This window comes from Lepus europaeus, chromosome 14 (genome assembly GCF_033115175.1).
Source record: "Lepus europaeus isolate LE1 chromosome 14, mLepTim1.pri, whole genome shotgun sequence".
Classification (NCBI taxonomy): domain Eukaryota; kingdom Metazoa; phylum Chordata; class Mammalia; order Lagomorpha; family Leporidae; genus Lepus; species Lepus europaeus.
Genome location: NC_084840.1, coordinates 98815929 through 98842738, shown reverse-complemented (window position 1 = coordinate 98842738; position 26810 = coordinate 98815929). Strand labels below are relative to the sequence as shown.

Sequence of the window (26810 nt, the reverse complement as noted above, 5' to 3'; positions counted from 1 at the left end):
CTGCCTTTCAAATAAATAAATCTCAGAAAGGAAAAAAAATAGAATACTTAATACTGTCATAATTAACAATTCTTCCCAATTTGATCTATAAACTCAATGCATTCCCAGCAAAAACCTGGCACGATTTTTATAGAAATCAGCATACTAATTCTAAAATGTATACAGAAAGTGAAGAATTAGGTAAGAGTTTCAAAACTTTTTGGAAGAGAACAAAGTTGGAGGGTTCACATGACCTATTTTCAAGACTGGACAGAAAGCTACCAGAGCATGGCATGGCTCCAGCACACCGGCAGAGATAACAAAAAACAGTCAGAGACAGTCCTACACATGCACACAGGCAGGGAAAGAGTGTTTCCAAGCAACAGAAACCACTGAACCTCACTCCACATCTAAGATACAATCTAATATCTACGCTGTTCTTAGACACAACAGTAACAGAAGACCCAGGAAAGAAAACCCTGGTCAACAATTCATCACAATCCAACTTCTGGTGTCAACAGACACTGCCGCAGAACAACAGTGGGGGGCAGCACTTGCTAACGGCCGTCTGACAATGAAGAGGACACTGACCTCAGAACCACTAGGAGCTTCTCACCAAGTTCAACACAGGCTTGTCACCTGCTCCAAAGTGCCATTCCCACATTTACTTGAGAGCACTTGGATTTGTGTGCACAAAAACCTGCATACTCACGGGAAAAATTCCCAACAATCTATTTTTAAAAAGCTACTAGAAAAGCCAAGATAAAAATATTCCATTGGCTGAGACCTTGAACAATTTCAATACTTTATTATATCCTTTCACAAATTATCCTCCCCAGTATCCAAGCCCAAATTAAACTCTAAACATCCCCAATGACGACATGCCTTGTATCACTTCTCACTTTTAATCTTCATATTCCCTACTTAGAAAGCCCAAACCCTCTCTTCTGCTTCTTCTACAGTTAATTAACTACTACTCTAAGCTGTAAGAGATGAGACATTGCCCAGCTTGGACCTAGACTATCCAGCTGGAGCTGCTTCTTGGTGTCAGGGAATTTGCCGAGAGGCCTACCCAGGACAGACACAGGAGAGGAGAGGGGTTCCTGACCTGGAGTCTCCACGACGTGCACGATGGCCTCGTTGTTCCCGTTCACCGAGTACGTGAAGTAGAACCAGCAGTCATCCACATCCTTCTCCTTACAGTGGGACAGGGGGTCCACCTGGCCTGGCTGGGGAAGCTTGTCCCGATTCTCCACCTTGGTGATGTTGAAGTGCGAACATTCCTGTGCACATCTGTCTTTCTTTTCTCCTTTATTGAAGGCTCGGCACTGAACACATTCTCTGAGGACACAAACCATTACATGACCATGTACTATTTAAAAGGTCAACATTTTCTTTTCTTTTTTCTTTTTTCTTTTTTGACAGGCAGAGTGGATAGTGAGAGAGAGAGAGAGAGAGAGAGAGAGAGAGAAAGGTCTTCTTTTTTGCCGTTGGTTCACCCTCCGATGGCCGCTGCGGCCGGCGCACCACGCTGATCTGAAGCCAGGAGCCAGGTGCTTCTCCTGGTCTCCCACACGGGTGCAGGGCCCAAGCACTTGGGCCATCCTCCACTGCCTTCCCGGGCCATAGCAGAGAGCTGGCCTGGAAGAGGGACAACCGGGATAGAATCCGGCGCCCCAACCGGGACTAGAACCCGGTGTGCTGGCGCCACAAGGCGGAGGATTAGCCTGTTAAGCCATGGCGCCGGCCGACATTTTCTTAAACATCAAGCTTACGTGCTAAACTCGGGTGACCGAATTCAACTAGGAGCTACAAAAGAACTGCAGAGGCCTTCTATTCTTCAATGGGAAAACCACGTCAGAAGATGACAGTCTCTGGGAGTGGGCATTTGGCCTAGTGGTTAAGGCACCCACACTGGAATAGGTGGGTTTGATTCCCAGTCCCAGATCCTGACTCCAGTTTCTCCCAACACCGACCCTGGGAGGAGCCATGATGCCCCAAGTATGTGGCTTCCTGTCACCCATGTCTGAGACTTGGAAAACATTCTCAGTTCCTGTGTTCAACCCCGCTTAGTCCTACCCACTGTGGGCATCTGGGTTGTTCTCTCTCAATAAGAACTTTAAAAAAGATTGGTATTTCCCAAATGAAATTATAAATTCATTTAAGTTCAAGCTGAAACTGCAATTAAAAAAAAGCTAATAAAACTAGCCCTGTGACATAGTAAGTATGTAACACAAGATCAAAGTAACTTAAGTAGTGTGTTACTGGGACAATAACGATGCTTCAAGGGGAAAGCCTTCCATTTTTCCAAGTCAAAAGATAGTACATCGGGGGCCGGCACCATGGCATAGTGGATAAAGCCACCACCTGCAGTGCTGGCATCCCATACAGGCACCCGTTCGAGTCCTAGATGCTCCTCTTAGATCCAGCTCTCTGCTGTGGCCTGGGAAAGCAGTAGGAGATGGCCAAGTCCTTGGGCCCCTGCACCCATGTGGGAGACCTGAAAGAAGCTCCAGGCTCCTGGCTTCGGATCGGCCCAGCTCCAGCCACTGCAGCCATTTGGAGAGTGAACCAACAGAGGGAAGATCAATCTCTCTCTCTGCCTTTCAAATCAATCAATCAATAAATAAATAAACTTTAAAAAAAAAGTATTTCAGCAATTTAACAAAGGTAACAATATATTTAATTACATAGTAAATTTGAATCAAATTAAATAATCTGACAACTCTAACATACTTCAATATCCTATAATGGGCACTAGCTAATAAGAAATTTTTAAGAATTAAAGAGTGGGTTTCCACATGGCAGACACCATACTTGTAGCATGCTCAACAGGGCCCTGCTCCAGTTCTGGTGATCACACACACTTAAGCATCAATACTTTCAAATAATTAGGAGATACTTACTTGTGCTCGGCACAGACACCCAGGCAGGTCTGGCACATCTCACAGGTTTGCCCCTGAAACTTGGGATCTGTACACTTGCAGACGCCACATTCACAGATACCCCGGCCATTGCAGATCTGCCCGTTTGTGGCCATGCAAGACGACGTATCCAGAGAACAGTCGCACGCACTGCCAGTGTAGTTAGGATTGCACTCACACACACGACACTTGCAAACGCCATTTCCTGCAATTAAAAATACCACGTCACAAACTAGGCATAAAAACATACAACCACAGCATTGACTCAGAAGTAAAAGGGAGTCACAATACGAAAGGAGTGGGTCCAAGGGACGGACTGAGCCCTCTCATTCCTTGAGACTTATTGTCACTCCAGTGGGATCACTTCACATCTCAGACCCTTTCCTCACCTCCACAAATTAAGCCATTGGAGCGATCACAGTTGAAATTATCACACTCGCAGAATTTGCCAGAATAGATTTCATTTGTGTTGTCCCTCTTCCTGCACACACACTGCCCACAGACGCACTCCCCGTTGTTGCTGCAGATCTCTGAACTGTTTTCTTTCCTGCAGTAGGCGTCCATGTCTTCACTGTTCACCTCATCTGTACTGCATTCACAGTGTCTGCCTACACGTCCCTCGTTGCACCTGAGCAAAGATTCCAAAATCGCACTTGCATAAAATAACAATAACCCACAATCGCAAACCATGGGAAAGGAAACAAAACTAGGAACAGTCTCTTCATGCTGCAAATAATAAATGGAAAAATATCTGGAAAAACAGAATACACTTAATTGTAAATATGGTAGCTGTAATTTCAAATGATGTGCTATTACAATTGTAACTACACATGAACTATGGCCCTATTTTAACCTTAAAAGTACAAGAAACATATCCAAAAGAGAGTAGGAAGCTGAATAAAAACTAACTGAAAATATAGTATGCGTTTGAAAACAAACGTCTCCTGCGGGCCCAGACTTTGCAGATGCCACGTCCAGGTCCAGAACAACTTATGCTCATGGACACTGCAAGCTGGTTCTACACATACAGAAAGAGATGGAAGAGAAGGCATTTTCAGGGTGATTCTTTTCGTGAAGTGATGTCTCTCTAGGAACAGATCTGCGTGACTCCAATAGGGTATGTACAACATGGAAAGAGAACTGTGACATGTGAACTTCTGTAGGACAGCCAGCTGGGCTCACTGACAGAGAACATGGCATGTCTTCCTCGTGGTTAACCCTGCCGGCCTAGTCACCTGCAGCCGACATCTAGATCGAACGTCCCAGTCTCCTTTAAAGAGAAAACTATATTCACAATATATTGTTTTAATTTTTAATTTAAAAAGTAACCAGAGTGTGAAAATATTTGAAATACTTGGACAAAAGTTGTTAGTAGATTCTATGTTCTGAAAAATATAACTTGCTTTTTAATTTTACAACACATACTTATTTTTAAGAAATCATTCCAACAATGTGGAAGGTGGGTATACTTGAATGCTTCCCAATTCTGTTTCCCAGAGAAAGTCACCACTACCGGTTTCACGTTTTTCCAAAAACATGTTTCAATGCTGTTTCCAAAATTTGACATAGACTTACTCTGCTCTACAAAGGCTGCACTTCTATCTCATGACAGAAAACCAAGTGCTGTCTTCACAGTCTGCTGGATACACAGCTTGAGACTGCGCAGTCTCCGTTTTAAAGAGCAGCCTTGTTAAGCAGACAGGCGAGCAAGAACTCTCTGTAAATACCACGCACGAGATCATCAAATTCACCTTGTGGTGAGCAACAGTGCCCGGACAAATCATGTATCTGCTCTAAGTGGAGATCTTCTATGGCTGTCCCAACACACAGCCTGCCCCTAGCTCTCCAGGCCAGTGCACACCTGGGCACGCCCCAACGATCCTGGCTCACCTGCAGGCTCCACACTCAAACGTGCCGTTCCCATCATGGCACTGGGGACTTTTCGGGATGCCTGTGTCCTGGCACTCACACTTGCAGATGAACTCAAGGACCACCTCCACCTCCTCGGTGAAGCCCAGAGGCTTGATTTTAATGGTTTCAGAATGCTTAACTGGACACTGATTTGAAGTTATGCTGATTTCAAAGTGAACCTTGAAGGAAAAAAGCAAGATTAAGTGAACAATAAGCTAAGCAATGCAAATCTGCTAAAAACTATCTCAAAAACCCACTCATTTCTCTTAATATGTTTCAAATCATGAACTACATTTGCTTATAAGTAAGCAATACCTCATCTCCAATGGAGATATTGGAGCACTTCCTTCCGTTCTCCCCTGTGCCATTCACCCCGTTCTTGCAGTACGATTTGTAATTTATCGTTACTCCTTCTGGCAATTTGCTGTTTTCCAAAATGACTTCTGAAGAAAGGGACTAAAACAAAGACTAATTATACACAAGAAAGTCGAAATGCCACTGGGACGCAGAAGATGACCAGTCAAGACAGTACTGTAAAGTCTTACAGACGCAAACAGGCACTGGTTAATAAGGATCCCATCTGCAGAACCACCTACGTGGTTGAAAGGCAACCTGTTCCTACGACGAGGTAAAACAGCAAGGATCGTGCAGTCCCAAGGCCTGATATGGAGGAGGAGGAGTGTGTTCCCTACCCCTGGGCAAAGGCTCCACGTCCTCCACTAACTACGGCCAGGCACTCTACTGCGCCGTCTGGGAGCCACTGCGCTTGGAAGCCACTGTAAGCCTGGCCAGCAAAAACGAAAACCCTTAAGGGGGAAAGACTCAAGCTAGTGCTTATTTAAAATATCGGCGGGCAGCTAGCCTGGAGGTTAATAATGATACCCACATCCTACAAGTGGGTTTGAGGGTGGCCTCTGGCTCTGATTCCAACCTCCTGCCAAGGCAGACCCAGGTGTGCGGCAGTGCTAGGTTCCTGCCAACCATGTGGGACCCCGAGTTCTCTGCTCCCAGCTTCAGCCCAGCACAGTCCCAGCCTTGTGGACATCTGGGGAGTGAACCAGTAGATGGGAGTTCTGTCTGTACATAAACAAAAAACTCTGACCTCTCAGAACAGTGAGGGCTGCAGCAGCAAACTACCTGTCGCTCACACTCTTAATAAAGAGTTGGGAAAACAGTCTGTTGAGACAAAACAGCTGGGGAAGACAAAGGAACTACTGGAATCTTCAAAGTGGCTGGGCGGCATCCACCCTAGTGGTTACAACACTAACTAGGATGCCCACGACCCACACTATAATGCCTGGGTTTGACCCCCAGCTGGCCAGTTTCTGATTCCAACTCTAGGAGACAGCAGTAATGACTGAAGTAGCTGGGTTCCTGCCACCAACATGGGAGACCTGGATTGAGTTTCCAGCCCCAGCCTTGGCCCCTGAGCCCTTATGGATATTAAGGGTGTTAACCAACAAATGGGAACTCTCCCTCAAAAAGAAAAAAAAAGTTAAAAAAACAAAGCCCAGTCCATCTTTCTGACTCAGGTCTTTCTAAAACATTTTTAGACTCCCATTGCAAAAAACATCCAAAATTCAACCAAAGAGTGAGTGGGGGTGAAAGTATACAGTGCCATTTCCAAACAACTGCTGAGCAGTGCTTCCTGGAAATCACTGAAGGTTTCCTGAATTGCACTCTAGAGAGAGCACAGTTCCTATCTGATTTCAACTCACTTGCACATGCGCAGAAACATTCCTATACGCCTTTTAAAATAATTAAGCTGCAGACAAGTACGTATTTACTCTATGGTGTGTGTAGGGATGAACGCGTGTACTCCCCCCTAAAACAGAAAACATGTCTCTGAAAGTGCGCAAGGAAAGAAACGGCAGAAAAGCGTTTCTACCACAATTCACCAAAATAGAAGAATCTATGAAGAACACTTTGGAGGGAGACGATGGCTGGGCCCACAGATACAGACGTCAATTACGCAGCACACCTGCTTTGTTTCCCCACAGGGACATCTCCCTTAGTGATGTACAGACAGACTTGAGGTTTTCCCACACGGCTCTGTCACGTTTTTGTTTAGACTATGCTTCTCTGAGACAGTATCAAGTTTCCCCCCAGACACAGCACAGAAGTTGTGTGTTCTCCTCTGGGCTTCCCAGGCTGTGTTCTAAGGAGTTTCACCCTCACAGGGCACTGTCAGAGCTGCTCTGATCCACAGGCACTCACGTTGTAGGCGTCGATGATCAGCTGGATGACATTGCTGGAGTTTGCAGACAACGTTCCCACTGCTGACTTAGGGATCAAGTTTTTCAGTTCCTGCAATTAAAAGACAAAGCTTGTCAAATCCTATTCATCACCCAGTTAGCACTTACTGAACAAGCAACCTGCATCTTTAAACACTCCTTCCCTATACATTTCCTAAATCACTTTGGGAGTCAAACCTGAAAAAGACGAGTTTTATGATGTGATTAAAATTAACATCAACCTCTTTTGTAAAATTCAGTCTGCCTGGGCTTGCCCTGTGGTACAGCAGGTTAAAGCCCCAGCCTGTGGCACCAGCATTCCATATAGACACCGGTTTGAGTCCCTGCTGCTCCACTTCTGATCCAGCTCCCTGCTAATGCACCTAGGAAAGCAGTGCAAGATAGCCCAAGTGCTTGGGTCCCTGCACCTGTGTGGGAGACCCAGAAGAAGCTCCTGGCTCCTTGCTTCAGATCAGCTCAGCTCCGGCCGTTATAGCCATTTGGGGAGTGAACCAAGGATGGAAGACCTCCCTCCCTCCCTCCCTCCCTCCCTCCCTCTCTCTCTCTCTACCTCTTTCTGTCTCTACCCATCTCTGTAACTCTGACCTTCAAATAAAATAAATCTTTTTAAAAGAAAAATGCAGTCTGCCTACCTAGTGGCATCTAACTACACTTTAATTCATAAATGCTTCTTACCACTAACGACAACAACAACAACAACAATCCCAGAACTTTGTTTTTCTTCTTATTTCACACATACCTTGTAAACAGGCTGAAATTCTTCAGTAACTGCAAAAATAGTCTGAATGTTATTTTCACTGAGTTTCTGGACAAGGTGGGCGATAGAGGGGTAGTCCTAAGAAATCAAGAGACACAGGTTAGTGCACAGGTCCTCCTTCCACTCTGCTCTGTGGAAAACCCAATACCTGCACAGGCAACAGGGCGGGTGGGAGGCCAGCTGAGGGTTCCCCATGCTGCCCCCTCTGCTTGCCTGTACATATGAAAACCTCCACACAGAAAAGGTCTTAAACAACAAGACAATCTGTGTATACAAAGCTGTCAGGAATCTGCTGTCTGTCACTTCAGAGAAAGAACAAAATTCAACAACATTTGGATTTCTTCTAGAATTTGAATAATTTGCCTTTTTTTTTTCCAATAAAGGCAGGCAGGTGCCTGCTTTTAAAAACCACCTAAGATTAAAAACTGCAAGACTTGTTTAGAAGCACCATGGACTTTACTACCCAGTGTATGGCAGTGAGCAGACAGCTGTGGGTGAGGCAGCCCTCCTCCACCTCCAGCAAAGCCCTTAGCTACACGGAGGAAGCAGACACAAAGCCACACACTCCACAGACAGCAGCTCTAGCACTTCTGCACGTTAGGTCACAACACAACCAAGAAACACCCAATCAGGTCACAACACAAGCCTGGGAAACACACAAGGCAGTCACTCCCAAGGCTGGCGAGATAAGTACTGCACCATTCACCGTGCGAAGAACTAGCACTTACGTAATAGTGGCTCATGGTGTACTCGTTGTGTTCCAGGTGGCACCGTCCATCGTTGGGTAAGACAATACCACCAAGCTTCCCGTCCCCAGCAAAGTGGAACCCCGCGTCCGTGGAGAACACCAGCAGCCGAGTGACGTTCCTCCAGCCGATCAGCGACTTCAAGGGAAGAGCCAGCTTCAGACAGTGCTCACAGCGCACGACACAGATCTGATTTTCACGTACTGTCTGGCCTGACTCTGCGTCTCCTCCACTCACAGTGCTGCCCACTGAGTGACCTCTTCCACCCCAGTGTAAATTCTGCCTGCCTGGCTGTCCCAGCCTCTCGGCGCCTTATAAAACTGGCTGTGGCTTTGTTCATCATCGTATCTGCAGCACCTGGCACTGGGCTTGGCACACAGCAGGTGTTCCGTAAGTATTTGCTGAGCGAGTGGAAGCACTTCAGCCTGAACCTTCCTGTACACTAGTGCTGCCATGTCTGACCAGTGCTAGGCTCCGTCTTCCACCACCTGCTCCTGTGCGGCCTCCATATTAGGCCTTCCTCTTCCATCATAGATAAATTTAACTATCCGAGGACTTACCTGCTTAATCCCACCCACTCAACTCATCAATCAGTACTGTTTATGTATTCATTTATTTTATTCTCTATCTACTTCAACAAAAACGTTGAAAGGCTGTCTACCACAACTTTGTAATTATGTTTGCTTCGGGTTACTCAATACAACTGTTTAAACCTTCATAAAACTGTAATTCCACACAGGTGGCATGAAGTGTGTTAATGCTAGAAGCCTATCCCCTTTGCACCTAGGAAAGTGGAAAGCATGGCGAACACGGGTAGACCGCCACAACCACGTGGGTACTATGCTTTGATCCGTACAGGTTAGAGCATGGTTAAAAAGTTGCTCAAATGAATGTTTGGAAACGAAAGTGAGAAAGCCAGACACCAACCAAAATTCTATCTTCTGCATCCTTAAAAGCAGAGACTAACTTTAAATCACAATCAAAAGTAACAATTTAGCCGCTGGCATTTTTTGAGTGTTTACTGATACTTTATAATAATCACTGTATTTAAAAGTTACAGCAGCCCTAGGCAGACTAAATGAACTGCCTAGGATCAGTGGTAGTGAGATACTTCCACCATACCATATTGCTGCACTTATCCTCGACACCAATTAGACCTTAGCAAAAATTCATTGAAAAACAACCATTATGAGGCATGTGGGGGCAAACGCTGTGGCACAGCAGTTAGGCTGCTGCCTGGGATGGCCACATCCCATACCAGAGTCCCAGCCACTCCCCTTCCAACCCCGCTTCCTGCTGATGCAAACTCTGGAAGGCAGCAGGCAGGGACCAAGTACTTGGGTCTCTGACACCCAATGTGGGAGAGCTGGGTAGAATTCCAGGCTCCTGGCATCAGCTCAGCCCAGCCCTGGCTGTAGCGGGCATCTGCGAGTGAACCAGTGGATGGCAGATCGCTTTCTCTCTCTCTCTCTCTCTCTCTCTCTGTGTCTCCCTCTCTCCCTGTTGCTCTGCCTTTCAAATAACAAATGGAAAGGAGGGAGGGGGGTGGGAAGCGAGGGAGGAAAGAAGGGGGCATCAGGAATCAGGGAAGGTCTTCCAGGAAACAGGCGTAATCCACGGAGAAAAACTGAGACAACAAGCACTCAAAAAAATTGTGTCCACCTCCCAGTGTTTTCCACCTCATGTCAAAACACTCAGTGGGGCACAAAATGCAGTAACTGAACCAGGGTATATGAGCTTGCTCCACAGAGAACCTTGTCGTTGGAAATGCCGTCTGACTTCTAACACGCATGTTCTCATCCGGCTTACGGACCAGGGCTTACGGAGGTCTGAGTTACTGCGAGGGTTGAAAGCTCTCAGAGACAGCAAGCATCAGCAAGTGAGCAAGGGAAGCAGAGCAGGACCCTCCTGCTGCTCAGTCCCTTCGTGGTCCCCATGATGCATCAGACAGCACCAGTCCCTCTCCATCTGCTGAAACCCAGACCACCAGCCAACACAGCTGTGCACCCGCCTGTCAGAGGCCTGCAGGAACAAACTGCAGTCAATGCTTGCTTTCCACAGGGACCTAATGATTAAATGCTTTGTAAGCCACTTGTAGTTGAAAAATAAAGGCTTATAGCGGAAGAGGATGTAAAGGATTACTATTTGTACTTTGCTGGAATAAATCAGTGTATGATAATTTAGGTCACTTTTTCTACTGACAGCAACATCACGCTTAATATTTACACAAGCGACACCAGCGACATCCCCTTATAAAACACAAATGCGCTCACCCCACAGACTGCAACCTGCATGATTGCATCAAAACCTCCCTCCGGAGAATCCAAATTTCCGGAAATGCGCTGCTTCCCGACGAGCTCGTTGAACTCCTCCCCTCTGTCTGTGAGGCTGAGCACGTTCTTGTAGCTGAAGGGGCTGGTGCAGTTCTGCTCACTCGTGCAAGGGTTCTTGAGCTTGGCGGGCGTAGTGCTAATGTAAGGCATCACCGTTTTCTCCACAAAGGAGCCAAACCCTAGGGCAGACATAGAGAAATGGGCAATAATTCTGTTCCCTATACAAGAAGGTGCTGCAGACTCAATGTCTGTGTCTCAGAGAAAGCCTGATCCCCAACCTGATGGAAACAGGAAGCAGAGCCCTTGCAGATGGGATTGGTGGCCGCCCCTTTAACCATGTGAGGACCCAGCTAAACGGCACCATCTTCCAGCCAGAGGGCAGGCCCTCCCCAGATGGAATCTGCCCTGACCCTGGACTGCTTGGCCTCCTGAAATGTGAGTGATGCATTCCTGTGGTTTATGAGCTGCCTGGTTACAGCTGCCCAGCAGGACTGAGCTATACATCAATCTTCTGCCTACCCACTTTAAAAATAATGAGCATTGGTGCCAGCACTGGGGCTAAATAGGTTAAGTTGCTGCCCACAGTGCCAGCATTCGACATGGCGCCAGTTCGAGTCTTAGCTGCTCTACTTCCAATCCAGCCTCCCTGCTAATGTACCTGGGAAAGCAGTGGAAGATGCCCAGTGCTTGTGTCCCTGCACCCATGTGGGAGGCCCAGAGGAAGCTCTGGTTTTGGTCTAGCCCAGCTGTGGCTGGTGCAACCATCTGGGGAGTGAACCAGTGGACAGAAGACCTCTCTCTATGTATGTATGCATCTCTAACTCTGCCTTTCGAATAAATTAACTCTTTAGAAAAATAAAATAAAAATAATGACCACTGCCTTTCTTAGTATCCTCAGTTCTCCACAGCACACGCTGGATGGATGGATGAATAAATGTTCCGGAATTCTCGCCACTTCAAAAGACTCTTTGCTTAAGAACTCACTATTTCCATGGTCCCTGAACTATGCCTACTGAATACAATGGCACTTCACGTTTTTCAAGGTTTCTTCTAAAACAGTTCATTTGTAAAAGGCTTTTCGGCCACAAGGAGGCTGTCACGTTTCTCCAGCACCTTGGGTGCAGCAGGAGCAGGAGCAGCAGGCGACAAGCAGGCAAGCCTGGAGACGCACAGGACAGGCAAGGAAGGGTGGTAGAAAGCAGACCATCACAGCATGGCAAACTGGGTCTGAGTGAGACAAGGTCGTACCCACGGATGTGGGCACGAGTGGATAAAAACTGTGAGGACAAGCACGACTTCTTCGTCTGTGCGGAGCACACAGGGATACAGGAGCCCAGAGGCAGAGCGCCTGTTACACGGGTGACGTTTCCTCTCAGAAGGGAAGAGCTAAAAACTGGCCTGGAGAGCAAAGAAGGGAAACTACCAATTTTCCCAACGTTCCTACCAATTCGGAAGTCTGAAGTCACCCTCCTCATCTCATTCATCAGATCTGTCCCGAGACTCTTGACGTTCTCCAGATCATCTTTCATGGAGTAGGAGAGGTCCATGAGGTAGTAGAGGTCGATGGGATAGTCTTCCGCGCGCTTGAACTTCAATGTGAACGTCTGGGGCTCCCCTAGCCAAACGGGTCAGAAAAGACGTCAGCAAGCCAAGAACCAAGAGCAAGTGAGAAAACTAAACAGATCTGATTCACAGGGCCAACACTGCAAGATGAAATGCACTGTCACACACTTAACAAAACTCACTGGGTCTATACTCAATTTCATTCAACCAATACTTGACACTCCAGACCTCGGGGTGAAAAAGACAACGTGCCCAACCTGCACTAGGCAATCTGTGTCTAAATCATCCAGTTTCTAACGGTCTTGGGCTGGACAGGTCACAGGGCTGACTCTCATTCTAGAGACTGGCATTCTAAAGGAACTCAGGTCTCGGTCACAGGAAGCCACCACGTGAAAGAAAATCACAGGATACGATTTCTGCTTTAGAAAATCGGGGTAAAGTTCTAACATTGGATTATGGAGACAAAGACTAGATAAGGAATGATGGAAAAATTCAGGGAGGAGGTGATGAAGATCTGAATTGAAACAGTGAGGATAGAGAATTGGAGACAGAGCTGTCAGGCACACTTCAGTCACGAAACACAGGAGAATGAGAGGTTTAGGTGAAACATGGTTAATCCTGTCTACAGAAAGTTCTGGGAGACAGGTCAGAGGAACTGTTTGGAGCTCAACAGAAAAAGTTTGTGTTGCTGCAGCTTTTAAATCATGACAGGAAAGCCAAGTTGTAAAGTGGACCACAGAGATGGGGACAGGGAGAGACACAAGAGCCTAGAAACCAACAGTGAAAGCTCAGAGAAGCCAGGGGCACCGTCCTGGAGACAGAGCACCCCGGGGACAGGAGGGTCAGAACAGAGAAGCCAGGGGCACCGTCCTGGAGACAGAGCCCCCCGGGGACAGGAGGGTGAGAACAGAGAAGCCAGGGGCACCGTCTGGAGACAGAGCACCCCGGGGACAGGAGGGTGAGAACAGATCCGGCTGGAGCACCGTCCTGGAGACAGAGCACCCCGGGGACAGGAGGGTGAGAACAGAGAAGCCAGGGGCACCGTCCTGGAGACAGAGCACCCCGGGGACAGGAGGGTCAGAACAGAGAAGCCAGGGGCACCATCCTGGAGACAGAGCACCCCAGGTGCAGGAGGGTCAGAACAGAGAAGCCAGGGGCACCGTCCTGGAGACAGAGCACCCCGGGGACAGGAGGGTGAGAACAGAGAAGCCAGGGGCACCGTCCTGGAGACAGAGCACCCCGGGGACAGGAGGGTGAGAACAGAGAAGCCAGGGGCACCGTCCTGGAGACAGAGCACCCCGGGGACAGGAGGGTGAGAACAGAGAAGCCAGGGGCACCGTCCTGGAGCCAGAGCACCCCGGGGACAGGAGGGTCAGAACAGATCCGGCTGGAGCACCGTCCTGGAGACAGAGCACCCCGGGGACAGGAGGGTGAGAACAGAGAAGCCAGGGGCACCGTCCTGGAGACAGAGCACCCCGGGGACAGGAGGGTCAGAACAGAGAAGCCAGGGGCACCATCCTGGAGACAGAGCACCCCGGGGACAGGAGGGTCAGAACAGATCCTGCTGGAGCACTGTCCTGGAGACAGAGCACCCCGGGTGCAGGAGGGTGAGAACAGATCCGGCTGGAGCACCGTCCTGGAGACAGAGCACCCCGGGTGCAGGAGGGTGAGAACAGAGAAGCCTGGGGCACCGTTCTGGAGACAGAGCACCCCGGGGACAGGAGGGTGAGAACAGATCCGGCTGGAGCACCGTCCTGGAGACAGAGCACCCCGGGGACAGGAGGGTGAGAACAGAGAAGCCAGGGGCACCGTCCTGGAGACAGAGCACCCCGGGTGCAGGAGGGTGAGAACAGAGAAGCCAGGGGCACCGTCCTGGAGACAGAGCACCCCGGGTGCAGGAGGGTGAGAACAGAGAAGCCTGGGGCACCGTCCTGGAGACAGAGCACCCCGGGTGCAGGAGGGTCAGAACAGATCCGGCTGGAGCACCGTCCTGGAGACAGAGCACCCCGGGGACAGGAGGGTGAGAACAGAGAAGCCTGGGGCACCGTCCTGGAGACAGAGCACCCCGAGTGCAGGAGGGTCAGAACAGATCCGGCTGGAGCACCGTCCTGGAGACAGAGCACCCCGGGGACAGGAGGGTGAGAACAGAGAAGCCAGGGCACCGTCCTGGAGACAGAGCACCCCGGGTGCAGGAGGGTCAGAACAGATCCGGCTGGAGCACCGTCCTGGAGACAGAGCACCCCGGGGACAGGAGGGTGAGAACAGAGAAGCCAGGGCACCGTCCTGGAGACAGAGCACCCCGGGTGCAGGAGGGTCAGAACAGATCCGGCTGGAGCAGGAGCTGTGGTGGTCAGCCCAGTGGAGCGGCTGTGCTAGTGGATTTAGCAAGAGGTGGACTGCACCAGGCTCAGTGTGAGTGCAGGGGCCATGGTGAGGGGGGACCGAGGAGCTCTGCCTCCTGACACAGCACAGCAGTGGGTCACACACTGCCACAGACATGACGAAGAATAATTTTAAAATACTACACAAGAAAGGAAACATTAAAATGTTGCCTTTATATAATGTAATCAAATCAGAAAATGGACAATTACTTGTAAAGCCCATTAAGTCTAATTCACACTTGCCGAATCTTCAGTAGATTTTACTTCTGACGATGGCAACATTTAACATTACTCCAGGAACATGCATTTCACAACCTGTGTGTTTTCAGAAAACTCTGTGAAGTTAGCCAGTGTCAGCGAGACTGGGGGCCCGCCTGTGAGGATGGCGCTTCAGCGGGCAGACGGCTGGGCCCGTACCTGATCGCAGCTGCAGAACCAGCTGCTGCGGCTGGATCTGAGTGATGTCCTCCGGCTGCAGCTTCTCTGCTGTGCCTTTGCTACGGTTGGTGACATTTTTATTTTTCTTTATGTCTTTGGAACCTCTGGGATTCTCTATGTCATCTGGGTGGCAGCCTTTCTTTTTCAAGGCTTCTAAATCATCACACCGTGCAGAAGTAGGCATTCCTTCTTGCAAAAACGTCTAAATGACACATTAAAACACAAGTCAGAGTGCAAAGAGGGGCTTATAATACAACTCGCTTCCACTTTTTAAACAAAATGCTTCCTGCATCCAAATCTTAGAAAGCACTCTTGTTTAAAAACAAAATCATTCCTGAAAAGCTCATCCCTTTCCCAGGACTGACTTACTGAGTGTTCATGTTAAATGTCTCACTCTTTAATCCAGAAGATGAATTTCTTGGTGAAATCACATATTCAGTGGGGTCAACAGCTACTGGTAATGTACACACCCAAACAGCAGCCAGTTTTCCAGAATTCCCCTTAGAAATGACTACAGCGCCTCTCATACAGCACTTCCCTCAGCACAACCTTCTGAGTAACCACAGGTTAGAAAAACAGACCAGAATAAACCGTCTCAGTTAACATTGGTCGTTTCAGAAAGTAGACCACAGGCTTAATAAGTATTCCTGAGGTTCTAAAACAATGTTAAGTATTGGCTATTATTGTAAGTTTTTAAAAACTATTTAGAGAGAAGTGTTTTGTAGCACATTTTGGTCTAGTAGTAAGAAGCCCGCGTCTCCCACAGGCGTGCCTGGTCCCAGCTTCCTGCAAGTGCAGACCCTGGGGGACGCAGCAGGGGCGGGCTCATGGGCTTGGCTTCCCCCCACCCACGTGGGCGACCTGGAGGGAGTTCTCAGCTTCCCGTTCCAGCCCAGTCCATTCCTGACCACGGCAGGCATTTGGGAAGAGAACGAGCAGACGGAAGCTCTTATCTCTTTCTCTGAAATAAATTTTTAAAAGTATTTTATGAAATACGAAGATGGGGGAACAATTAATGACACAGTAATATCTGTTTATTAGGCATAAATTTCATAAAGTATGAGTGAAGATACCTGAAGAACAAACAGGGTCCGGCACTGTGGCACAGTCAGTTAAAGCCCCCGCCTACAGCACCAACATCCCATATGGGCACCTGATTGAATCAGCTGCTCCACTTCCAATCCAGCTCTCTGCTATGGCCTGGGAAAGCAGGAGAAGATGGCCCGGGTCCTGGGGCCCCTGAACCTGAGTGGAAGACCCGGGAAAAGCTCCTGGCTCCTGCCTTCGGATCAGCTCAGCTCTGGCCGTTGGGAGTGAACCAGCGGATGGAAGACTTCTCTCTCTCTCTCTCTGCTTCTCTGTAACTCTGACTTTCAAGCAAATAAATTTTAAAAAAATATTATGCCCCAAAACTCTGAGGCTAAGTTTTTAAGAACAGCTTGGCTATCAGAAGCCTTAGGCCTCTACACAACAGTGGGAGAGAGCAGCAGCCAGTACTGCTGAGAGCCTGCAGGTGAGTGTGAACTCCCCAGCTCACTTCTGGCAACAGCAGGCAGGGCAGGCACCACCTCCTCCGCGGGACCACCACCACAGCGGTGCAGCCACCCTGCCAGAGCCAACGCAGGGTGCCCCTTCTCCCTCCACTGCCACCAACTCAGTCCCACACACGTGATCCCAGCAAAACCCTGAGAACAGGAAGCATCCACAGAAAAAGTCTGAAAGGAAACAAATCCCCTCAATTTTCCTCCACATCGGTCAAACCACAGATCTGATTATGTGACCGTTAGGCCAACAAAAACAGACAGGCATTTAAAATTTGGGTCCAAATGCCAGATAAAAACATAGCCGGTAAGCCTTCGACCTTCTGGCACTAGCTATGCGCTCTGTGAGTAAACTGCCGGACCTCTGCACTGGCCTCCCTACCTCCTGTCTGACGGTACTTCCTCCTCACCGAGATGCCACCAAGCTTCATGGAAGGGACTGTGGCAGGCAAGGGTTAGAGAGACAAAATGAGCAGCACTCAACTGCTAACCTCAGCGGGCTCAATCTAGGATGTCCATCAATCCTACATTACTTTAACTCGCATATAATTAGGGAAGTTAATTTAGTATTACCACCCCGTTATCAAAACAGGAGAAAACATTAAAACAGTCAAGCTAAACAGCTAAGCTATTTTGGAAAGTTACCCAACAGAAATACGTCACACATCCATGTTCTAAACCTGTCCAGAAGCCACACCCACAAAGGAACAGAAGGAAATTAACTCTAATATGTGTTAAAACATGTAAAAATGCATATATTCAGGATGTTATTTTGACATTAATGATTATTTTTATACTAAGTCTTAAAGTACAGTACATATTTGAAACTTACAGCAATCTCAATTTGTACCACCCAAAAAATGCTACTCCAAAAAGTCTATAGATGGAACTAAAGGTAAGTATTTTAGTGCAGAAAATCTTTTTCAATCGTAATTTTTTCATAATGTGCATTTTTCGTGAAATTTGTGAGGAGCCCTGAAATGCCAAGGGCCACACAGCCCCAGCAGCTGACTGGCCACTGTGCTGAACGGCCCATTCTCGACCATCCCACGTTGCTTAATAAATGCTGAAGGACACGGAGCTGGGGAACCTGATGACTGCAGGACAAAGCGGAAGCAATCTTACTTACCGAATTCGTGCACCACCCACAATTGGGGCCTGCCTGGATGCATTCTCCGCACGACTTAGCGTTCGCTTTTAAACATCTATTTTCATCTGTCAAAAAAGAACAGACCACTCTCCTTGAAGTTGCAGAGAGAAAATAACAAAACATCAAGATCCAGTGACAAGTGATGCAATATACGAGCATCAGCCAGACTACCAGGAATGAGTTACCAACTAAAGGCACCTACCCCAGAGACCGCCATTTTGGATCTTGCCTTTCTTGTATTCCATAAGAAAGACAAGGTTCCTATCCATACATTTATCCTCTTGTTCAGAGGCATGAATTTCAGAATCTGTCATCTGCGATGGCCACAAACGCTCTCCGTTTTCACACAACCACATAAAGTGTCATACTTTTCCCACAAGCACCTCCAGGGCCATTCCTTTGTTTGGGGATAACCCATGACTGCTCAGCTTCTGTGTTCAAAGTACTCTTAGATCTTTGAACCCACGTAAGGAGCAGCAAGCTTTTCATCTAATGAACACAGGAAGGACTGGCTGTCATTTCTTTCCTGATTATAAACTTCACATAAGCTTATTACAGAAAATACAGAAAACACATAAAAGCATAAACAAAAACTACAAGTCATCCATATTCACATCACTGTTACCACTGCTCTGTATTCCTCTCCAGGTGTTGTTCTGGGCAGAGACAGACAGCAGGGAAGCAAGCACACATAGACTATTTAAACGAAACTGAGGGAGCCAGTGCTGTGGCGAAGAGGGTAAAGCCTGAGGTGCCGGCATCCCGTGTGGGTGCCGGTTCGAGCCCCAGCTGCCCCACTTCTGATACAACTCTCTCCTATAGCCGGGAAAGCAGTAGAGGATGGCCCAAGTCCTTGGGCCCCTGCAACCACATGGGAGGCCTAGAGGAGGCTCCTGGCTTCGGCTCCGCTCAGCTCAGCTCCAGCCATCGTGGCCATCTGGAGAGTGAACCAGTAGATGGAAGGCTTCTCTCTCTGCCTCTGCCTCTCTGTAATTCTGCCTTTCAAATAAATAAATAAGTCTTTAAAAAAATGAAACAGAGGACATGTTTTCTATATGGTTTTTTAAGATTTATTTATTTATTTGAAAGTCAGAGTTACACAGAGAGAGAGGAGAGGCAGAGATAGAGAGGTCTTCCATCTGCTAGTTCACTCCCCAATTGGCCGCAACAGCCAGAGCTCTGCCAATCTGAAGCCAGGAGCTTCCTCCTGGTCTCCCACATGGGTGCAGGGGCCCAAGGACTTGGGCCATCTTCTGCTGCTTTCCCAGGCCATAGCAGAGAGCTGGATCAGAAGAGGAGCAGCCAAGACTCGAACCGGCACCCATATGGGATTCTGGTACTGCAGGCGGCGGCTTTACCTGCTACGCCACAGCGCCGGCCCCTCTATATGGTTTCATATACTGCTTTCCAATCATTTCATAGTGTCCTTACGAATTCTTCAAAAATGGGGCTTACAATGACGACACATATTTTCATCATATGAATGCACCCTACTTAATGCTGGACAAGCTTATATTCATTTTATTATGTATATGCTCAATTCACACATTGCTCACATGTAGACCCCAAACGTACTATACACATGGGCGCACACACACACTCTACACACACACATACCCCACACATGTACTATACATGCATGCACAAACCATGCTGCATACATAGGTACCACATATGTGCACGCACACATACACTATACACATGCACACTTACCCACGTACTCTGGGACCATTCTTTGTTTTGTTTCTTAAAGATTTATGTATTTACTTTACAGAGTTATAGAGAGAGGGGGCGAGACAAACAGAGATACATGGAGATCTTCCATCTGCTGGTTCATTCCCCAAACACCCACAACAGCCAAGGCTGGGCCAGGCCGAGGCCAGGAGACAGGAACTACTTCTGGGTGCCATGGGTAGCAAGGGCCCAATCACTTGAGCCATCAGTGCTAACTCCCTGGTGTATTAGCAGGAAGCTGGATCAGAAGTGGAGTAGCTGGTACGGAAACAGGCACTCCAATAAGGGATGTGGGTGTCCCCAGCAACTGCTGAACCTGTTGCACCACAACACCCACTTCAACCACTCTTATCTACAAACCTCAGTGCTTTCTGGTTTATTTCCTTCTAACAAATTCCAAAAAGGAGGGACTACCAAGGTGAACAGTAATTCATGTATTTATAATTCTCAATGCATTCTAATTTCCACTCAAGCAATATACCTATTTATACTCCCACAAGCAATATATAAACACCTTATCACCAAACCTCCAACGCCAAGTACTTCTATGTAAAACATGTTATTCTGCAGTGGGCGTTCAGCCTCATGGTGAAAATGCCCACGTTGCATGCTGGAAGCCCTGGCTTCCGCTCCTGGGTCTGCTCCTGATTCCAGCTTCCTGACCAAGCAGACACTGGAAGACAGCGGTGACGGTTCACGGACTTGAGCTCCTGCCACCCACGTGGGAGACCTGGATTGCACTTCTGGCCCTGCCCCAGCTGCTGTGGGAGTTCAGGAGGTAAAACAGTAGATCTGAACTCATTTACTCTTGTCTGCCTGTCTCTCTCAAATACAATTTAAAAATCTGCTTTAACAGACATAAATTGGAATATCAATTCAATTGTCAAGTTACTTAAGGTTTCAATTGTTCATATTTTCTGGCTATTTATTTTGTAAATCTGGGTTCCTTGCAAATCTTTTCAGCTGTCGTGTTCACTGGTTTTATTGATCTTTGCACACATTGTTTTAAGCCTCTGTTTAGTTTCTCCTCTGACTTACTGTATTCTGACACAGATATATTGTGTTTTTGTTGTCACTGTTAATTTTGTGGAATTCAAGTTTCCGGACAGTTTTCCTTGATGGAGTCTCCTGTCACATTTACATGTAGCAAGGCGCTGCCCCTCAGCCATGTTCTAGGTGGGAACGTGCGCTCCTGATCAGCTTCTAGACACAGCCCCCACCTGGCCTTCTCTCTGCTCCCTCGGACACCCATCCATCTCATGCCTGTCACCTCAGCCCTTCACCGGCCAATGGGGCACGAGTGGGGGCGGCCTGGTCACAGAGGCCCTGCCGGCCCACAGAGGGGACAGCGCCATGTGGGGCTTCCAGCACAGTGGTGGGATTTTGTATTCCCAGGAGGCCACCTGGTCAAGAGTGAAAGGTGCTGGCACAGTAGCATAGCAGGTTAAGCCACCACCTGCCACACCGGAGTCCCATAAATGCACCAGTTTGAGTCCCGGCTGCTCCGCTTCTGATCCAGCTCTCTGCTAATCCATCTGGGAAAGCAGAAGATGGCCCAAGTACTTAGGTCCCTGCACCCATGTGGGAGATCCAGATGAACTTCCTGCTTTGGCCTGGCCCAGCCCTAGCTATTGCAGCCATTAGGGAGTGAACCAGAGGATCATTCTCTGTGTCTCTCCCTCGATCTCTCTGTAACTCTACCTTTCAAACAAGTTTTAAAAATCTGTTTAAAAAAATGTGAGGGGCCGGCACTATGGGCCCCTCTGCCTGCAGCACCAGCGTCCCATATGCGCACTGGTTCTAGTCCCAGCTGCTCCTCTTCTGATCCAGCTCTCTTTAGCTGGGAAACTAGTAAAAGATGGCCCAAGTGGTTGGGCCCTACACCGTGTGGGAGACCTGGAAAGAAGCTCCGGTCTTCAGATCAGCCCATCTGGGGAGCAAACCAGCAGATAGAAGAACTTTCTCTCTGTCTCTCCCTCTGTCTATAGCTCTATCTCTCAAATAAATAAATAAAATCTTTAATTTTTTTTTTTTACCTGTTTGACCAAACACACAGCAAATTGAACCGATCAGTCCAATCCAGAAAATCAGTTGTAAATTCATCTGAAATAAAAAAAAAAGTGTCTATTATAGCAAAAAAGCCACAAAGTGAGGAAAAGGTATTCAGTATAAACGTTCCACCCACCGCATCTCCTGACTTGATAAACGTAATACCTCTCAACCCTCACACAAATTGCCAGCCCTTCCCCACTATTATAGCAACTGCCATGCCACACCCCCAGAGTCCAGTCTTGCTTTTCTCTTTACCAAATATACCTCAGTATTTAATTAACAGTGCTCAAACATAACAGAGCCAAGTGTCCCCCAACACAATCAAGGCTCTCAACAGCCTTTGTCCAGGGGAACTTCCAACTCCCCTGTGATCGAGACCCCCTCCCATCTACAACTCTTCAAGACTTCCCATTCCTCTGCAGGCCAAAACCAACGACCTGCAAGAGGTCCTGAGTAAGTTTTTGAGTTTGAGTTCTCGTTATTTTTCTTGTTAAAGAAAATTAAACATGGAGAGCGGCAAGATGGCGGAATAGGCAGGGAGCACACTATTAGTCCGGGGGCAGAGACAGTTTAATATAAGTGGAGATACTGCAGGGTCAAGGAAGAGTAGGGGATGAAACAGCAGAGGAAACTCTTCCAGAACTAGTGATTCACAGTGGACCTGCGTGGAGAGCGTGGGAGCCCAAGTTCGGGACACCAGCGGCAGACTCAACGCACCAGCGCTGGAACGCGAGGTGAGCTGAACCTCAATAGCCTGAGACACCAGCGGGCAAGCGGAAAGAGGAGACTAGAGGGAACGAGGCTTGAAACTCCGTGGGGAAAAATTCACCAGGCTAACTAGAAGAGAGAGAGGAAAAAAATTTAAAAAGTGACCGATACGGACACAAGTTTCTCTCTCTCCGCTCACCTCTCAAAGGCGAGCAAGACAGAGCAGGCGCCATTTTGGACATACGTCATAAGCAGGGCGACCTCAGGTCTGCACCGGCACTGAGCCTAGCAGAAAAACCTGACTCTGGGGGGAGGGGTGAAATAACAGGAGATTAGCATCTAACTTGGCAACCCAGTGGGAGACTGCAGGAGAATTGGAGCCCACACTGAGGGCAGCAGAGATTCCCTGTGTGGTCCTTGGGAAAGAGCTTCTGATCTCTGGCTCCTGTGGGTATATCATTTGCCTGCTAACTACCTCCAATTACGTTCACCTGTGTGGAATTACTTCCCTTTTGAATCAAAAAAAGAAAGATTTACCACACCTAACCTGGGAGTGTCATCTTTGACACACCCTCAACCCTGAGGAACCAAACACAGCTCTCAGGCCACACTCATCTCAAGCCTCTAAGGCTCCACTGAAAGCAGACAGTCCACTTAATATAGAGCCATAGTGTAACAAGAAAAAACACCACAGTGAAGAAACCAAATATCTCCAACATGCCAAACAACAAACGCAAAAACCAAGCTAACAAGAACAAGGAAGACACTATGACGCCCCCAAATGAAAAAGACACCCCAATTCAAGACTATGAAGATGATGAGATCGAAGCAATGCAAGAAGCGGATCTCAAAAAATTGATAAGAACATTAAGAAGTTCTCAAAAACAAATTCTTGAACTACAGAAATCCTTAATGGAGAAAATAGAAAATCTCTCTCGTGAAAATGAAATATTAAGGAGGAATCAAAATGAAATGAAACAACTAGTGGAACAAGAAACTGTGATAGTGACGAGAAATCATAATGAAATGAAGAATTCAATAGATCAAATGACAAACACATTAGAGAGCCTTAAAAACAGAATGGGCGAAGCAGAAGAGAGAATATCAGACTTAGAAGACAGAGAACAGGAAAGGAAACAGGCAAACCAAAGAAAAGAAGAAGAAATTAGAAATCTAAAAAATATTGTCGGGAATCTACAGGATACTATTAAAAAACCCAACATTCGGGTTCTAGGAGTTCCTGAAGGCATGGAGAGGGAGAAAGGATTAGAAGGCATTTTCAGTGAGATACTAGCAGAAAATTTCCCAGGTTTGGAGAAGGACAGAGGCATCTTAGTACAGGAAGCTTATAGAACCCCTAATAAACATGACCAAAAGAGATCCTCACCACGACATGTTGTAATCAAACTCACCACAGTGAAACACAAAGAAAAGATCCTAAAATGTGCAAGAGAGAAACGCCAGATTACTCTTAGAGGATCTCCAATTAGACTCACAGCAGACTTCTCATCAGAAACCCTACAAGCTAGAAGGGAATGGCGAGACATAGCCCAGGTACTAAGAGAGAAAAACTGCCAGCCCAGAATACTATATCCTGCAAAGCTCTCATTTGTGAATGAAGGTGAAATTAAGACTTTTCATAGCAAACAGAAACTGAAAGAATTTGTTGCCACTCATCCTGCCCTGCAAAAGATGCTTAAAGATGTGTTACACACAGAAACACAGAAACATGGTCATCAATATGAAAGAAGGTAAAGGAAGGAAACCTCACAGCAAAAGATCACAGGAAGCTCAATTTCTCTTTGACATAGAATTAAACTCTGATGCTCTGTTAAAGCAATGTGTTAAAGTAATCTATTATGTTCTCTTGATGTCTGTTAAATTCTAATTGTTCAAAAACAGCTGAATTTTTATTAAAAGCTATGGGTTATTTAAATATGTGCTTATTTTCAAAGATTTGAATAATCACCTTGTAACAATGATCAAATTTGGTCTATGTTATGTCATGATTTTAAGGAATCTTATTTCAACCAGATATTTTGGATTTTGAGTCTTCTTGGCATTCTTGACAGGCATTCAAAAAAATCAAAGTTTCAAACAATCTGGTCTCTAAAATTTCCAGTACATCCTGGACTTTGGTTTTTCCAGTTTGGGCCCAACTGAAAAAATCGAAGGACCTATGTCTCTCATCTTATAGAGACACCAACTAATCAGACTATTTGGATTATATTAGAAGGACTGTCAAGATGTGATGTGGTACCAGACTTTAAGTTTCTATAATGGAAAATGCTATTAATACAAATGTTTGAGAATTAAAAAGTCTAATGATCTTGTGTTACTAGACATGATAGTAATCTTAATGAGAAAGCCCCAGAGGCCTAAAGGGTAAAATACTTGTAAAATCCTACAGGTGCTTTCAAAAATACTGTGAAGTAAGCAAGTGCCTCTTGTTGGTTGATGAGTTTATAATTTTAAACATGGCGACTTAAAGTCTTTTGTCATCCATAGTTATATATGATGTGCTGCTCATAAAACTAAAGCGTTGTTGGTTATGTGTTTAGCTGTCCTCCTATAGGTTCCTATGGACTTTTTCCAGCCACTTTTATTGTATTCAGTACTTTGGGATGGCTCTGTAAACAGATGAAGCCAATAATGTATTAACAGTACCAACTGAGAGATAGTATGGTTAACTGAGGTTACTAAAAACAAAAAGCAATTTAAATCAATTGGCAATCTACAAAAAGAGTTAAAGATTTTAAAAGCTATTATCAAACTACACCATGTTAGATATTTAAGAGGTGTTTTCAAATACATGATTCTTAAAATTTATAGAAGGCATTGGACCTTCTGGTAAATGTTTTCTTAAGTTGTTATCTAACGGTTGAAACGGTTTGCTAAGTATTCATGTAATATTGCTATTGTCAGCAAGCGATCTAGGACTTGCTCCCTCATTTCTCTATTCTAAGCCCAACTTGTTCTTTCATTTCTCTATTCTCTTCAAGGTAGGAAACTAATTCTATTATAAAGGAATCTGTAGGACGCACAATTTAATCTTTAGACCTTATAAAATAGATGGCTAACATTTTTCTGTAATAGCATAGCCAAAATAAGAACTTAAATAATAATCTCATAGCTAGATTCACTTCGCCATCAGCGAAGTATACAGTAAGTAGAAGAAACCTCCCTTTCAAACCAAAGGGAAAGAAAATTTTAAAGTGAGAATATAATTTTCCTCATGGGCATTGTCTACCTTAGAAAAACTACCTACAGAACATGCCTGTGACTATAGACTTGTAGTTCAAGCCACTGAAGATTAGAGATGGGACTTGGGCACTCCCTTGACTTGCATCCTCTGGTCTGCTTTAACACAAACCAGGAGGAAAAGAAAGCTAGGCATCAGAAGCAATGGGTGGCAGGCCTATTAATGGCTGATCTGTACAGTGATCTGCCCTCAAGAAGACCCAACAGGCCAGTCCACTGCAGTGGCTTTCAATGTGGTAAGCCTGGGCTTCAGCAGAAGTCAGCTTGTGAAGAGCCCTGGCAGCTCTGCCAAGAGTTGGATCACTGGAAATGGACCTGCCCTGGAGTCGAAGGATGCCCAGGTCAGAGCCACAGATCTTATTGGCTCTAAGCTGAAAAGCCCTTCACTCAGCCCAACTTCCAAAGTGACCACTGCAGCTGAGGGGATGGCCAAGTAGGGTCAGCAACATTGCAGGCAGAACTGTAAATTTCTTGGTAGAGATGCCCCCTGCCTTTACCTGGTCAGCTCTCCTCCCAGGCCAGCCAAGTAATGAAAGTCAACAGAGTGCCTTCCCCTAGGAGGTTCACACCTCCCTTAGGATATACCCCATGGGAAGAGATAGATAGGTCTGGGCCTCTGAATTTACAAGGCCTAAAGCCCACCAGATTATTATCAAGCCCCTGCTATCAGGTTCTATTTGCCTCTCAATCAGAAAAATTACTTGTAGCTTAGACAGCACCTTTCTTAGCTCCTCTAATAATGACTCTGTCCTTTGTTCTAGGCCCTGTCTAGTGCACTTGGGCCTCATTCCTTTGTAATCATAACCTCTACTCTACCACCAATGGCTCTACTCCCAACCTGTGTGTACTGATGGTCCTCTTCCCCACTTAATGCTGTATAATTGTTCAAACCTGGTAAATGCCACTCTTAGGATCATTGGTTACTATCCTCACTCTGTCTTTTATGACCTTGTCTAAATATGATCAGAGTCGGCAAACTTGGAAGGCTTCCATAGCCTTGGCAACTCATGATGACAGCCTAGGATGGTTACTGGCGCCATAAACTAGAGTGTCAATTTGTTGGGTCAACAACAGGAG

The 26810-nt window shown here is 46.7% G+C and overlaps 1 protein-coding gene across 1 annotated transcript in view; it reads right to left on the bottom strand.

Moving 5' to 3' along the window:
• Positions 1-26810, bottom strand: part of ITGB1 (integrin subunit beta 1) — a 52111-nt gene that overhangs the window by 7019 nt on the left and 18282 nt on the right. The window contains exons 2-14 of the mRNA XM_062211219.1: positions 21749-21815; positions 17958-18043; positions 15267-15489; positions 12350-12520; positions 10846-11084; positions 8555-8710; positions 7809-7904; positions 7032-7121; positions 5130-5270; positions 4794-4993; positions 3293-3531; positions 2886-3108; positions 1088-1320 (exon numbers count right to left, since the gene is read on the bottom strand). Of these exons, the coding sequence (XP_062067203.1) occupies positions 1088-1320; positions 2886-3108; positions 3293-3531; positions 4794-4993; positions 5130-5270; positions 7032-7121; positions 7809-7904; positions 8555-8710; positions 10846-11084; positions 12350-12520; positions 15267-15489; positions 17958-18043; positions 21749-21815 (2164 nt within the window). The remainder of the gene's footprint in view (positions 1-1087; positions 1321-2885; positions 3109-3292; positions 3532-4793; positions 4994-5129; positions 5271-7031; positions 7122-7808; positions 7905-8554; positions 8711-10845; positions 11085-12349; positions 12521-15266; positions 15490-17957; positions 18044-21748; positions 21816-26810) is intronic.